General features: G+C 43.4%; 1 protein-coding gene across 1 annotated transcript in view; it reads right to left on the reverse strand.

Moving 5' to 3' along the window:
- The window catches only part of LRRFIP1 (leucine rich repeat (in FLII) interacting protein 1), a 65,807-nt gene that overhangs the window by 10,411 nt on the left and 40,032 nt on the right, over window positions 1-15,364 (reverse strand). Inside the window, exons 16-23 of the mRNA XM_010147361.1 lie at window positions 11,153-11,185; window positions 9,993-10,118; window positions 8,774-8,845; window positions 6,450-6,620; window positions 5,429-5,521; window positions 4,853-4,945; window positions 3,589-3,681; window positions 2,977-3,118 (exon numbers count right to left, since the gene is read on the reverse strand). Coding sequence (XP_010145663.1) covers window positions 2,977-3,118; window positions 3,589-3,681; window positions 4,853-4,945; window positions 5,429-5,521; window positions 6,450-6,620; window positions 8,774-8,845; window positions 9,993-10,118; window positions 11,153-11,185 — 823 coding nt within the window. The remainder of the gene's footprint in view (window positions 1-2,976; window positions 3,119-3,588; window positions 3,682-4,852; window positions 4,946-5,428; window positions 5,522-6,449; window positions 6,621-8,773; window positions 8,846-9,992; window positions 10,119-11,152; window positions 11,186-15,364) is intronic.

A 15,364-nucleotide genomic window follows, 5' to 3' on the forward strand; every position in this document is an offset into this window, starting at 1 on the left:
TCTTCTCTCCCACTGTGTCACCTGGTGTTTCTTCACTGAACAGAACTGTTTGAACTCCTACCTTTGGTTTTAAATCTTCTACCCATTCTGTCCTACCTTCCTTCTCTTTCCCAGCCACATCGCCTGTTTCTAATTCTGACTCCTTAATTTTGTCCTCTAAAACACTTTGGTCTAAACTGGTTTCCCGAGTCATCACCTCTTTCACAACATCTGTGCCTGGCTCTACCTGCTGCATCACACTTCCTCTGACCTCAGTATCAGAGCCTACAGCCTCCACAGATGCCTCCTCTGCAGCAGCTACACACTTCTCCAACTCTCCTGTGAATACTTCCTTCTGTCCATCCTCCTCAGCCGTAGCAGGTTCGCTTTTACCTTGTGTATTTTGTTCCTCTGACGATGCTGAAGGACTGTCCTCTGAAGAAGCTGGTTGGATGTGTGCCTGATCTCCCTCACCTTCCCTGTCACTTATACCTTCTGGGACCCTACTTTCACACAACTCTGTTCCCTCCAAACCCACAGACTCTGTTTCCTTCCCCTGACCTGCGTTCCCAACCTCACTGTCTTCTTCAGCGCTATCGCCCCCTGTTTTACCAATTCTTGCATCGGTGCAGTCTTTGCTTTCAACATGCTCTTCCTCTGAGACACCTGTAACCTTCTCCTCTGCACTTTCTCCTGAGCACTGGAGTTCCTCAGCGGGACTCTCCCCATCCATCTCTTCACTAAGCTTGCCTGCTGCTGTAACCTCTGGTAGCCCTGTCTGCTTGGAAACCAACTCACAGCGCTCACTGGGCAGGTCGGCTTCCTCATCCACTTCATTGTCGCTCAGGCCATGGCTAGTTTGCAGACCGTCTCGCTCTTCCCGTTCAGGCGCAGGTTTTTCCGGTTCATGCTCTGTACTGAATTCAGCAGGCATTTCCTGAGGAGTCTCAAAAATCTGATGACCTTGCAGAGAGCCCCTCTCCAAGTGCAGATTTGTCCCTGCACCGAAGTCATGGTGTTCAGCCTCCGCACTAACAGGCTGTTGGACTGCTGTGCCTGCGGGCTCGGTCTCCTCTCTCAAGCCAGCTGCGGCACTACCATCGTTCGAAGAGGCGCTCCCTGACGCGTGTTCTATAAGGCTTTGAATTTGTCCTGTAAACCTACTACCTGGTAACGTCACTGGTGACAGGGCATCGTGCTCTTCAACCATTTTTTCTGCCTTTGCATTTTCATCAGCATGCAATGTCTGTACTTCCTGCTCCTCAGACTCCTCTGTGCGTTCCACATGCTCAGTATTCTGCAAGATTTCTCTTTTCCCCACATCCTCCAAAATCTCATTTGTCATGTCCACTTCCTTGGCTTTGCCTAAAAGACCATTGAGAAAGTTGAAGGGACCACACTGTAGCACTCACCTCCCCACTTAAAACCCGAAAGAGAATGAATCAAAGGATAGGTTAATAAAAGATCAGCTTTTGCCAATTACGTGAGGCAAAGCAGCAATTGAATTAGTAAGGCTCTGGGGTTTTCAATGAGTGAAATCCACCACCACCCTCTCAAAGCAAGAAGTCTCTGGTGCTGGCTTGTGTTTTGATAAAGTAAGAGATTTATGCTCTTGGCTGCGTGAATTACAGCTTCTGTAGATGAGAACAACTGTTTCAAGCAGTGCAATTTAACAGAAAGATTTTTTTCTCAGCAATATTATCTACAACTTTAACCCTACCACTGCTCCATGCATACAAGAGTATGTGTCTGATGCCATTATGAGGCTAATCAAGGATAACCAATACGATAACCAAGGACTATTCAGTAATATTTTACTCCTAAATATCATAAACAGGCATCATCAGTGTGTATGACGGACACCGAATGTAAAATCTGATTGGCAGCAAACGGTCCAGCTGTTTAACATAAACACAGACTGAAGCTCAGGCACTTAGTGCCCCTCACAGCCACTTCATCCACCCAAAGGATGGGGGCTTCTGTGGTTTGGGGTGGGGTGTGTGTGCTGTGTTTCCTGTAACAGTTTTTCTTATATTCAGAAGCAACAGGTATTAGAACAATAGTGTTTATGGTTTCAGCAGTTAGCTTTTGGGTCTGTGTTCCACCTATTTCCATTAAAAAAACCCAACCCAAAATCAGGAGAGAGAAGACACATTACATTTGAAAATACACCCTTACCTTGGTTTTGATGTTCCATATTGTTTCCATACAAAAACTGAGTGAGGAAAAAGCAGCCAACAGCTAAAAGCCAGACAGCTTGCACTCAGCAGCTGGCTACTGAGCTGCTGTTCATCAGCCTGTTCACTTAGAACAAAACCAGAGAAATCTACTCTTTCCTCTCCTTCCACGGGTATAATAGTTCTCTGAGAGGCCATCCATCACAACTGCGTAAGACAAAAGCTGATGCCAACCAGATTTCTCCTCCCTAGCACTACCCATCTCAGAGTTATCTGCTTTGGATTTAACAGCAAGTAAAAATGTTGAGGTGTTGATACGAACTGCTCAACAGTACTAGACAGCAAGAAGAATGAATTGGTGTGTTCTAACAGTGCCCAGCACTGCTGTTCAGCAGACACTTCCAGCTCTCAGGGATATAAATGAACCAACATACAAGTTCTTTATAGGAAACTGAAATGCTTTTTTCCTGATTCTTTAAGATACGTGCTGAAAAATATTGAACAACAGTAGGATTATTCTGGGACAATTTTCCAATTCAGGGTTTAAATAGTAATCTGAATGATTGCTACTTATCTGTAACGTAACATTGGTATTCTTGTCCTTTGTCGCCGAGGGTGGGAAATGAGGTCTGCCTTTGCAGGAAACTGCACAACACGCTTGAAGTGACGATAAATATTAAGCAGGAGAATGCACAGGAGGTGATCCAACAAGTAGCATGCTGCGTGATGTGTTAATTGTCCCACTAACAGAGGCCCAAACTCCAAGCAAAGATGAATGAATGGACAGACAGACAGGTGTGAAAGGACATACAGTACTTACCTAGCATCCCATCCCCTCCTGCCTTTAATGCCTGAGTCATGCCCGTAACGTTTTTGGAAGAATCCAAGTGTCCTTCGTTATCAAGAATGTCCGATGTCTCCCCGTTAGTGGCTACGTCAGAGTCTGGGATTATTCCATGTTTCTGTGGAGAAGCAAAAGCAGTGCTTTACAGCCTGCTGCCCAGGAAGGGCAGGACAGGTGAGGTGTTCTTGTCCTCGACATTCCCAATAAACAATTGCTTCATTCATTCCAGTAAGCATGGCTGGAAGTCAGAGAAGAGCACGGAGTATCACAGCTCTCAGTTCAGCCATTATGACAACAAGCACGTGATCCCAGCTTTTTTTTTCCCCTTAAGCATAAATCTGCTGCGTAAAGCGTTCCTCAGAGAAGAGTCTCCTACAAAAACAACTACTTAATCCTATACTCTATACAAAGAGCTCGCAGTCAGTATCAGGGGGAAGGACTTTATATAGAAACATCATGAAATAGCAACTTAGAGGCAACATGAAAATAGAGTTTTTGCTTCGGAGCTAGATTCAAGGTCTCTGCAAAAATGTACAGGAGGGAAGAGTCAGCAGTTGAACATAAGTTTCTTTTATTCCTCTTGCATACCTTCAGTTGCTCCTTCAGCACAACCACTTCATCTCTAAGGTCATCCCGCTCACTCCTTATGGAATCAAAGAAATCTTTCTGCCTCTCTAACGCCTGAGTTCCCAACACAGACAGAGGGCGAGGAGATGTGAAGAAAGGAAGGGAGAGAAGTAAAGACCATGAAAAGCAAGTGTGAACAAGAATGAGTAGATTTCAGATATTCAGAGATTCATGGAAGTGGCATGTATGAAAAAGGTAAAGTTTACAGCTTAAAGGACCGAGTTTACATACGCACAGATAGGCTTCAAATCCAAGAAAGGCACAGCTTGGCACAATAACCAGGAACTCCTACAGGCATTCAGAGCCCGGCCCTTCACTGGGGATCCTTCAACCGAGGATCCACTTTTCATTCTTACCTGCTAGACAAATTCATTCACAGCCACGTTGCATCAAAATGCACACTGAGACACCGTGCCGGTCCCATGCGTTAACACGACGGCACGAAAGCAGGCGCAGCAGATTCTAACCGTCTTTTTATGTCACGGGCTACCGTCATGGGGGCAGTACACCTCGATTAGTTTGAAAGCTGACAGTAACTCATCTTTAGACTGGGATGTACTGTGCACAAATGCATGTTTTGCTACTGACCCCCCTGCTATTTCTATCTAAACACACAAACAGAACAGTCACAAAAATAAAAAAAAATTGAGTTTCAAAGTGCTTGATATTATTGGACACTGCAAGCGCAGGCAAGCTGCCAGAGTTCTTTCTCCTTCTATATTCCAAAATTCTTCCAGTGCTCGTTGTTAGAAAAGAAAGCCATGCTTTGCTTTAAGAGCATCTTTCCATTTGGCTTTGATAGGAAGGGATCAGAAGCAAGAGAGACTTTCATCCCAATAGCCCATAAATAGCTCTAGTGCTTCTGTATCCCACTCCAGTTTCTGCTCAGCCCGCAGATTAAATGTGAATAAGCAAAAATTCTGTGCTGATTGAACTGTATTACAAATAGCACTTCCTTTCTCAATACAGCAAATACAAATGGTGCACCTCAGCAAAGAAATCGCCCTAGGCTCTGAGATCAGACCAGCTGCTAAGTTTTTCTTGGATTTTATAATCCTGGCCAAAGACAAAATCTGCTATTTGCTAGTTCACTGGTAACACAGCAAGACAGCCATGCCAAGCAAAGTCACTGGGGAGGATTTTATTCACAAGGTTTTGCAAAAGCGGGATCAGCTGGAGAACGACAGTGCCACTCTGAACACATTTCAGGAGTTGACAGTCCTACCCCTATTTTTTTGTCTTTCCACTCTATCGTCTCCTGAAGATCAGAAATTTCCCTGACATAGCTCTGCTGTTTCTGTTGCAGCTGCTGGATTTCCTGAGAGACAGGAGCAAAACAAGAAGACAGAAAGCAGGTAAGAGGTTAACAAAGAAAGTTAAGATTGCAGTGATGCCAAAGAATGAAAAAAGTCAGAGTATCTACAGCACAGTTTCACCATTTCTGACATTTCAGGAGTGTAGGTTTAGCTAAGGAGTGTGGACTCCAGTCTTACAACCACGAGATGACTTAAAACAAGTTGGACAGTTCCAGCCACTTTCTCTGCATCTCTAAACAGCTGTCCAAAACACAGCTTATTTCATACTATGAGGAAGGCAATAAAAGAAGTCCCACTTCAGATAATGCCTCTGAAAGTACCATTTCTATTAGTCAGCTCAGAACCTGTTTGGCCCAAAACACCAGTATTCCTTCAGGTGAGAAACTTGAGTAGGGAATGAAATCCTCCAGGCCTCACCTTCTACGCTGCTAACTGGGAACATACCAATCAAAGCAGCATTTTAAAAAACCCCAAAGGTTACTTACCGCAAGCATTTCTTCCCTTTGCTTCAAAGCTTCTTTGATTTCCATGAACTGAAACTGCAATATGCTATGAGCATGCTTCTCCCTCTCAAATTCCTATAAATAATGAAATATTCATGACATTTTTATTGATCAAAAATAGCAGCCCGTGAAAGAGAAAATAAGCCCAACCATAAAACGCTTACTGCAGTTCAATTCCTGAATATTTCTCTAATCACAATCCCACAAGAGTACAGTTTTTATCTTATTTGTCCTTTTCCCAAGAAACTATTATTCCATCAAATATGGAAGTGACAGGTATCATCCAGCCGTTCCCTAAGTTGAGCAGCAGGCTGGCAGTGAACAGCTTTTACACTCGAGTCCTACACTCCTCACAGATGAACGGATGGGACTTTAACCCATCCTTTCCACACAGACGTGTACTAAGGCAGCTAGACACTGTGGACTTAAATATAAAAAACCTCACGCTGTATCTCGCTGGAACAATGTATTCTGATGTACACTACAGTTAAGTGCCCCTAGCTGAGGAGGCAGTTCTGAAACGCTAAGACAAGCCACCGCTTTATTATTTAACACCAACTCGCCAGCGGTCAGATGCTGAATTCATGTAAAAACTAATTCAGCTCTCAACCCAGGAGCTGCCTTGACTATACGAACTGCACAACTCTCCCACGGGCCTTCCAAAGAGAGCTCTGTGTGTAGAAGTACTCCGGAAGTCATGACGAACAAACCTGCTGAATTTACGAGATGTGATAGTACCCATACAGCCCTCATACAGAAAACATTTCTTCACTCCTTCAGAAACCACTTTATAAGACAGAAACTTAGGGAAGATTCCCACTTGCGTGATCACAACTGTATAATAGGCTGCTATTCCGCTTGCTTTAACAGTCATTACAAGGATAACTTATTTAAAATCTTGAATACTAATTGGGTTGCCTCCTCCCAGAGGTCTCTCCATCCATGTGCCCCCTTCCCAAGTTGTTCCCTGTGAAACAACGCCCCCCCCCAGCTATATACATACTTTACTTTTCTCTTCGTATTGCCGTCTGGATTCTGCCAGCTGTTCCTCCAACTCTAAGAGCGCATCCTTCAGCGTATCTACCTGGTACATGAAATTGGTTTTTTCGTTGTCTAGCTGAGCATTTGACACCATGGCCTTTTTGTATTTCTCTTCAGCTTCGGCTAGAGAGTCCTGCAAAGAACAAACCGTCACGCTCAGAGTCGGCTCTAAAGGACGCTGTGCCAACCAAGACCTTTGACAGGAAGATGAAGTACTCCGCCACAAGCATGCGGAGCACTCCCACGGCAACCAGGATGTGCTAGAGGCTTACCAACGCTCCCAAGGTGAGGATGACCTCCCTCTGTTCCCACCAGACGTCTGTTTACAAATAAGAAACCTTACCGCAGGACAAATCTAATGTTTCCTCCTCTCTGCTGCTTCAGCTTCTGCCTATTCAGAGCTTCCTTCCTCCTCCCCCTGTCCCTGCACATTGGCAGCTCAAAGCAGCTGCTGAAGATGACAAGTTGGATTTTTTTTTTTTAAAGGCAAACCAGCCTTGATTTAAGATTATTTTAGATGATCTTAGTCCTTAAATAAAGGCAGTTTGACAGCCATTTCACACAAATTTCAGGGATCCTCGAAGAGTGGCAACCACACTCAGGATCTGCCACAAAAAAGCTTCAGCTTTTGTGACCTCATGTATCATTTTTCACTAGATTTCCGATATCACATCCTTTCTTTATAAATTTACTTTCTAAGATACAACTCCCAGGGGTCTCCAAAACCCCTCCTATCAACTTGACCTGAACATAGGACACTGAAGTATTTCTAAAAACAGATGACGGCAAAATAAAGATCAGGATGGTGCTTGCCATGTTGTGCAGTCAAACTTTGCAGTGTTTGATTTTAATAGAGAGACAAAAGGGTTGCATATGGAAAACAGTGCAAATATGCAAAGAAGGAGGACATTCATGTCAGGATTTTAGTTTACAGATCAAGCAATTTCTCTTGGAACTTAGTACTTCTAGTAATTCCATCTAATGCACCGGTGAGTTTCACATACTTCCCCCCTCATTCAGGCAGTGGAACTGATGAGATGACAACAAAGTTCAAACCAGTTTAGTTTACGTTTTTATTGACAAATAAGAGAATCTGCCTTTAAGGACATAAATTTGTACAGTTCCAAACACAAACTGTGTTTTGCTGCACTTTCCAGCCCAAGGATGAGAACTACCAAGAGAGGAAAGCAGCCAGGATGTGGAAACAGTGGGAGGATTCACTGGGAGGGAAGCATATGAAGTGAGAAGATCAGGTGTTGCCGCACCGCTCCTTCAGCATGCTGTGCCTGGTTTTCCTGGCATCGAGCAGTGCAGCTCAGGCACAAATCACCACAAAAGGCAGTCTAAGGGACTCGCATCGAAGTGACCTATGTTTTTTAATGCAGCATAATTAGTTTGCTACACCTGCTACATAGTGACCAAGGGGGAGGAAAAAAAACCCCACCAACACCAGGTTTTACAGATTAAGGGCCAAACTACTCCTTTTCCATTAAAAATTCACTCAAGATGGCAGCGTCTTCACCTGTCACAGTGTCGAGCCAATGACACCGTCAGCAATTAACGCTGACAAATGTTGCAACGTGTGCCTGGGTGCCTACACACGTATTTGCAAGACTGCCTTTTCCAAAAACTGCAGCTCACGCTGCTCGCTACCGAGGTGGCAGTTCACGCAAGTTAGCTGTTGCACCGAAACTCGTTTACGGCTTCACGGAAGCAGTAAGCCCTTCCTTTGTGCCGACTGCTGTTGAGTGTTCGTTCTTCACGTAACGAGCTTCGTTACGCCAAGTTTTATTACAGTAATTGTTTAAGGGTGTCTCCTGTGACCTAAATGTGAAACCAAACGACAGTCACTACCCCACAGGCGTAACTTCCCAAAGGTGTGCCGGGCCTTAGCCAAACAAAATGTAAATAAAAACATACAAGCTTTTAAACTCTGATTTTTCACAGCACTGTAGGATGCAAGATTTAGTTCATCTTCCAGTACTGGGAGGTGTCCTGGGAAACTATTAAATAAAACCTTAATAAGTTTAATTTGCTAGCAAAATTAGTACCTTCACCAAAAAAGCAAAGACAACACACAATATTAACCAACAGCCTTTCGGTTAACATGTGGAAGCAATTCCTCACCACAATCAGTGGAGGTCAGAACAGATACTCTTCCCGTTAATGAAATGCTTTTCACACAACTGACAACCCCTCCCAGAAGAAGAGCATGCAAGGTCAGAGAGGGAGTCTCACACCGACTCTCCAAACGTTTAGCTGGTGTTAATGATCACACTCCGGTACCTTCATCTCTTTCAGTCCCTGCATGTATTTGCCTTCTACATCCTGAATCTGGTCCTTTAACTCATAGATATCCTGAAGGAAATGGTGAGAAAGGTGAATGATGCCACTGAAACTAACGGGCAGAAGCACAGCAGATCGGGAAAAGCAGGTGTCCAAAGTTCTCATTTAAATAAATCTTTAAGTGCTCTGATCCCAACCTGCAGCCTTGCCGGACAACGGCATTTCCTGCTTGGAAGTTTATGCTAATTATGCTTTTCCTGACTGGAAAAAAACAACATCTTCAACATTAAGGACAAGATGCAGACCCAGCTTCTAAGCCTCCAGCAGCTGTATGCCCAGCCACACTGCCCTTCTCTACCCCATTCCTTGATTATCACCCTCTTGGAGGAATCCTGGTAATAATGGCAAGGGCTGCCAAAGCCAGCCTGAAATATAGGCTGTACCGGAGATGGAAGGGAGACTGGATCAAAACCATCCATCACACTACATTTAATCGTAAGCCCCATTTCACAGTCTCTCTCCTTTTTCTGTCCTTGATCCCCAGCAAATGCCCATCTTCCAGCTGTTTTACAATGCTGAAACCAGGACAGACCTGCTAGTATCTCAGGTCCTAATACAAATTCCAGATGTTTTAACCAGCTGAAATTTCAGAAGAGTTGCAAGCCTTATGCATGGAAATTAACAGAAATCAGTCCCCATTTTATGTCTTCTGAGCAGAGCATTAAAAGCCAGATTAAAAAAAAACCCAAACCAAATAACAATTTAGCTGTGGACTACCCAGACTTGTGCTCACTACAAAAACTGGATTGCGTATTTATTTGCTATTTACATGTTTCTAACTTCGTGGAATCACGAATCAGATTAAACAAAATAAACCCCCCTTCCCAAATCATCAATCAGTAAGTGCAGTGCTTCTTGCATTATTTCAACCCTCCTACAATCAGTGTGCTCTACTGAGTCCCTTTCCTCCCTCATCAGGTTAGGATGAGATGTGCCTGTTACGATCAGCCTGATCTGCTACCATGTGCTGTAGGACTTCACCCAAGTATCCCTGCAACACGCGCTACCTTCCCGTCTCCAATAAAGCTGTTCGCTTGGCATTGGCAGCATACAGCCCATTCTGTCAGACCTGCCAGGAGGGGGAGACAAGCCAGCTTCTTTTCTGGAAGGAAATCTAAAAGGCATGTAATAATTTATGCCCGGTGCAAGAACTTCTCACCTTTATTTCTCTAATAGATGCCTCCGTATCGGCCGAGATGGATGTATCCGCGCTGCCTCTCCGTGAGGAAGTCCCACCCAGGGAAGCTAAGGTAGCTGCCGATAAACTTGAGACAGTACGTGCTCCCTGCAATCACACACAGTTGAAAATGGTTTTTATACATCGTGGGTTTAGAGTTTGTTGGGTTTGTAAATTTTTAATACAGGTTACACCATCCTGGCACTTTTAAATTATGCAGATTTGATTCAAATGTAACTTTCTAAGAAGAAAAAACCCAAAGATCAATATTTAACAAAGGAAACTAACGAGAAAAGGCAGACCAGACGTATTTAAACACTACTGTAATAGGAGTTTGTATGACTTGGCTTCTAACCATCAATTCTTAATTAGACAAAGTCTTTAGGGGTCAGTATCACTGTATGGGGGGGAAGGGGTTTTATGATTTTGGTTGTATTTCATTACCCTACTCTGATTCAATTGGTAATAAACTAATTTTCCCCAAGTCGAGTCTGTTTTCCCCATGACTGTAACTGGTGAGCGATCCCTCCCTGCCCGTGTCTCGACCCACGAGCCTTTCCTTGTGTCTCCTCTCCCCTGCCCAGATGAGGAGGGGACGGATGGAGCTTTGGTGGACACCCAGCCACATCCAGCCAAGGTCAACCCACCACAAGCACCTTGCCAGATATTTTCAAAACTTGCATTATTACACTTCGTGGATATTTTTGACTACTTCTCAAGCTCCTCTCCTTTTACGGATACTGATCTGCCCTGAAGCCGTGGCCAAATTCATTAACTGTTCTAGTGTACAGAGTGTTCTGCAACAAAGTGATTCTCACCAATGTAGTATCCTCCCCTTTTTCTTTGCATTATTTGCTTTTACATAACACCACAATTAAAATCTAATAAACCACCACAGTATTCACATGGCTTAGTTTAAAGCCATTTCAGCCAACTGCTTCTGAAGGTCGACTACTCAACATCTCCGTGACCAGAGATTGAAAAGTTTGTCTTCAAAAATGTACCAGCAGAAGGCTCCAGCAATTCACGTTTGCCCCGCAATGAATTTTAAAGATTTCTGTACACTCATGGTTGAGTTCTACCAACCAAAATGAATGTGAAGAAAGCACTGTTGTCACAATAATTCATTAGATCCTTCTTACCTTCTCAAAGTCTTTTTCAGGCCTTTCCTCAATCTGTAAAACAAAGATTTAGAAGGAATCATTAATACAATCAATGAAGGACAAGAGAAGGCAGTTGAGATATAAGAAAGGGAATTCTTAAACCTGTAAAAGACTTCTCATTAACAATTTCTATCCACTCAAAAAGCAGTCAGCTCGCTCCGAAGATCCAACTAAGATCCAAGTGAGGCTGAGACTACAAAAACTGACCCCCAAGTCAAATATCAGGGACCCGTTCAAAGTCTATATAAACAGCTCCTTTATGGTTTCAGCACTTCACTGGAATTTACTAATTCAGAAGAGAGATCCTGCACTAAAACTAGTTTAGAAACAGCAAATTGATAGCATTTAGGAGTACAGAAAAAGATCATGGATACAGTTAGTTTAAATGCTTAAAAGAAAGTTACAGAGCAACAACCACATGTAACTTGGGCAGATTTTTTTTTCCTTGATGGGAACCATCCTATCAACTTATTCCTGCTCTGAAACCAAACAAAATGCCAATATCCCATGAGCAGAATTTTGATATCAAGTGTTTTGTCATTATTCACTTTGCTACTGAGGGGGAAAAAAAAAGAAAAAAGAAAAAAGGCACTTCACAACAGAAGCTTTTTATAGGTATCTCCGTCTAAAATGGAACTAAGTGTGAACAGGACTGAGCGAAAGAAAAAACGCAGCAGAACTCATGACGTCCAGAACATGCCAACTACTTCTGGGAACATTCAGCTCGAGTCAAGATGGTTTCCCAAAAGGCTTTTAGAAAATTAATGGCTTCCCCAGATCAAATGCCTATGAGCCAAAGGGAACAGTGTTCCTTAAACGACTGAAAAAAAAATCCGGGAGAGACCTGATTCAGGGGAAGGCAGGGGACAGCTGAGGTTAAGTTTAGAAATCGCATTGAAAACACTCAAAAACTACATCTTTTTCCAATCAGTCTGCATTTGGCATAAGGTTTTTTCCCCTTTCAGAGCAATTTGTGGATGATCCCACCCAGTATTCTTCATAATAAGCATCCATATAGTAAGTATCCACGGTATCCTATTAAAAAAAATAACCTCAGAACTGAGACGTACCTACTACAAATCAGGTTTTTACACTGACAACACAACCCATGTCATAAATTCCCTATGATTAGCGTTAAGAAAACGAAGACTTTGGCTCTGAAGTCGAATCAGCCAGACTTCAATCACTACATAGAAACCTTGCAGAGACACTGAACACAGTGCTGGGGGGGTAATGAATCTCTGAATTTGGGTGCAGTAAGAAAAGGTGACTAACGCAGGCAGAGCCTGCGGTTCAGTGCCAATGAACAAGACGGGCTGGCTTTTGCCAACAGCCCGTTATTCTCATGCCAAGCAGCTCCGAGAGGTTTACTGGCAGCCTTCTAGCCCAGCCAAACACTGTTGTTGTGTACCAAGACAGTTGTGGCAATGCAAATATTTGTGTATACACACACACACACATCTATCACCAGATACTTAAGTACAGCCTTTTGCAAAGGCTACCTTCTGGATTCAGGGCACCACTCAAAATACTATTTTCCTCAAGCCATTTGAACAATGTCCTCTATTTCTGGAAAAAAAAAATGTGCAACCTCAGTTTTAATCAAGATTTTCTCCCTTCTTTATCTTATATTGTTTTAAGGATGAATCCCATGAGTCAAATAAAAGCTTCCATGTCCAGAGGGGAAAGCGTTGAAGACAATATGATGAGATACGCATAGAGTGCACATTTCTACTGAGAAATAGCCCCTCATAACCCCACCTGTGAAGCTTTCCTACACATTCACTGCAAAACAACCTTTAATAATTCTCTGAGGTGGCATTATCTTCAATAGTTACAGCTATTAAGCAACTCATAAAATTGGAGTGGTTTAAAAAAAATCAAAAATATGGGAGATTTCCATTTCCCTCGTGATGCTCTCATACACACACCCATTTAGTGCCATGGATGGAATACCATTTTCTTCTCAAAACCAGTAGCTACCACTACCAAAGTAGTTAAATATTAACATTTTAAAATTTAATCTATTTTGAGAAAAGCCAGTTTCCTCACTCTAACCTAGTAGACCTTCATTACAAAGATGCCTCCTGCTACATAACACTTTTCTAACCAGAAAGTCCACCTGAAAAAAGCAGTGTTTAATTCTGTGGTTACGTGGCAGTGATACACCAAAAGCTGTAAAGAGTGTCTCATAGAAGGTCAGAAGTCTATTTTAGATGAACATTTTATAGAGTTTTCATCCTGCTCATCTTCATATAAACGTATCACTCCTTTAAAAAGGTATATAAAAAGGCCAGGCTGGATGTGGCTTTGAGCAACCTGGTCTAGTGCAAGGTGTCCCTGCCCATGGCAGGGGGGTTGGAACTAGATGGTCTTTAAGGTCCCTTCCAACCCAAACCATTCTATGATTCCATATTGGGCTTTCCAAGAGCACTCAACCACCGGGGGGAACTCCAGGTTTTCAGCCTTCACACCCAGTCCCTGACAAGCCCTTTGGCATTTTATCCAGTAAGAAACCAGAGAAAGGTCAGGGTACCCAAAAAAAAAACCCAAAACAAAACAAAAACAAACAAAAAAAAAAACCAAAACAAAACAAAAAAAACCAACCCACAACACCAAACAAACAAACAAACAAAAAAAACCACCAGGGATTTTGATGTGAAGAATTCTGGCCCAAAATGCTTACCTTCCATACTGTCATTCAGTAATGATTAAGCAGACTGAACACTAACCCCTCCACCTTAAGTACTATACCCAGCATTCTAGTGACACTAGACCTTTAATTTCTCAAACACTGTACCATTTTTCACTTCTACAATGGCCAGGGGGTGTCCCTAATCACGGCCTACCTTCCTCTTCACCAGCAATTTGGGCAAATTGTACTTTAGTGCGTAAAAAAGCAGGAAAAGGAAGTAATTTTCCGAGGAACTCCAGCACGCACGTCTTTGTTTTGGCAAGGGAAATTGGTTGCTCTCTGCAAAATAAGTACAGTGGGATCAAAGTTCAGCCTCTTCTGATAGTGATTTTGGAATAAATCCAGAGCTGTGTTACAAAAATGTCAGCGATAGCAGAGGTTTAGTGCAGCTGGAAACTTAAGAGCAAAATCTTCCCCTAAGTCTATGTATGGATATAGTGCCTGGTTTTCATACATAATAAAAACATTTTAGTATGTTTGAAAAAGCATTTCTCTCCACTCCGCAGACAACTAGCGGCTTAACCCTTGAAGCTCTTTGCTCAGGCCAAAATTAGAGCTGCCGCAGCATTACGGCGACGCAAGCAACAAGACGACTCTCCAACATCTACTGAAAAGGCCAGAGACGCCGGGACCGTTCAGCATCCCAGCTGCAAGTAGAGAGATCTTTAAATCAATGGAAGAACCAGGACTAAGTCACAATTCCCAGCTTCCAGCCTGCTAAAGGAGGCTAGGGAAGGGAAACCCGAAAGGCATGCTGTTGGGTAGTGCCGCAGACCACGCTTAGGTGTGAGAGCGACGTCAGCAGTACGTGGCTGTCACTGCTCAGCTCCATCTCAGATCTTGCCCTTAGATCAACTTCCCCATAAAAGCAAGGTTGGTGGGGGTTTTTTGGTGACAAATCAAATGAAGATCATTTCCTGCTCTTGAAGTAGTACAGTACAGTTTGAAATGGAAATATGGCCCACACAGATGAAAAATTCTCACGATAGGTAGTGCTGAACACAGGCTGGTGCCTACAAAAACTGGAATTAATAGAAGCCAACCATAAGTACTGCAGTCAATATAACCCCTCCTGCAATCCCCATCTTACCAGTTTGATCAGCTGGGCTGGGGCAGGAAGTAACAGAGTTCCGGGGTGTTTTTCCAACGACAGCCACCTTAACACTAGCAGTCAGCAGTAAGCCTTTACAAGTCAGCAGGGAAAAACCACCACTGAACTGTGTCAGGCCTGAAGTGGGTTTGTCAGAAGTGTCCTCCCTCAGGAATGAGTGTTATGCCAAACATCATTGCTTAAACAAACTTATCAGCCTCTGAAATGCAAGTTAGCACTGCAGCAAATCCTCGCTCCGGAGGGGCCGAAAGCACGCGCAGGCTGCCGGTGGCTGGGCTAAGCCTACCGCAAACCTGCCGGGGGAGAGGAGGACAGGCAAAGCTTGAGCATGCTGATAAACTGCTTCCGTGACAACGGAGTCTGATTCTCTTCGTTTCGTTCCTGC

The sequence above is a fragment of the Eurypyga helias genome, unplaced genomic scaffold, assembly GCF_000690775.1.
Source record: "Eurypyga helias isolate BGI_N326 unplaced genomic scaffold, ASM69077v1 scaffold6660, whole genome shotgun sequence".
Taxonomy (NCBI): Eukaryota; Metazoa; Chordata; class Aves; order Eurypygiformes; family Eurypygidae; genus Eurypyga; species Eurypyga helias.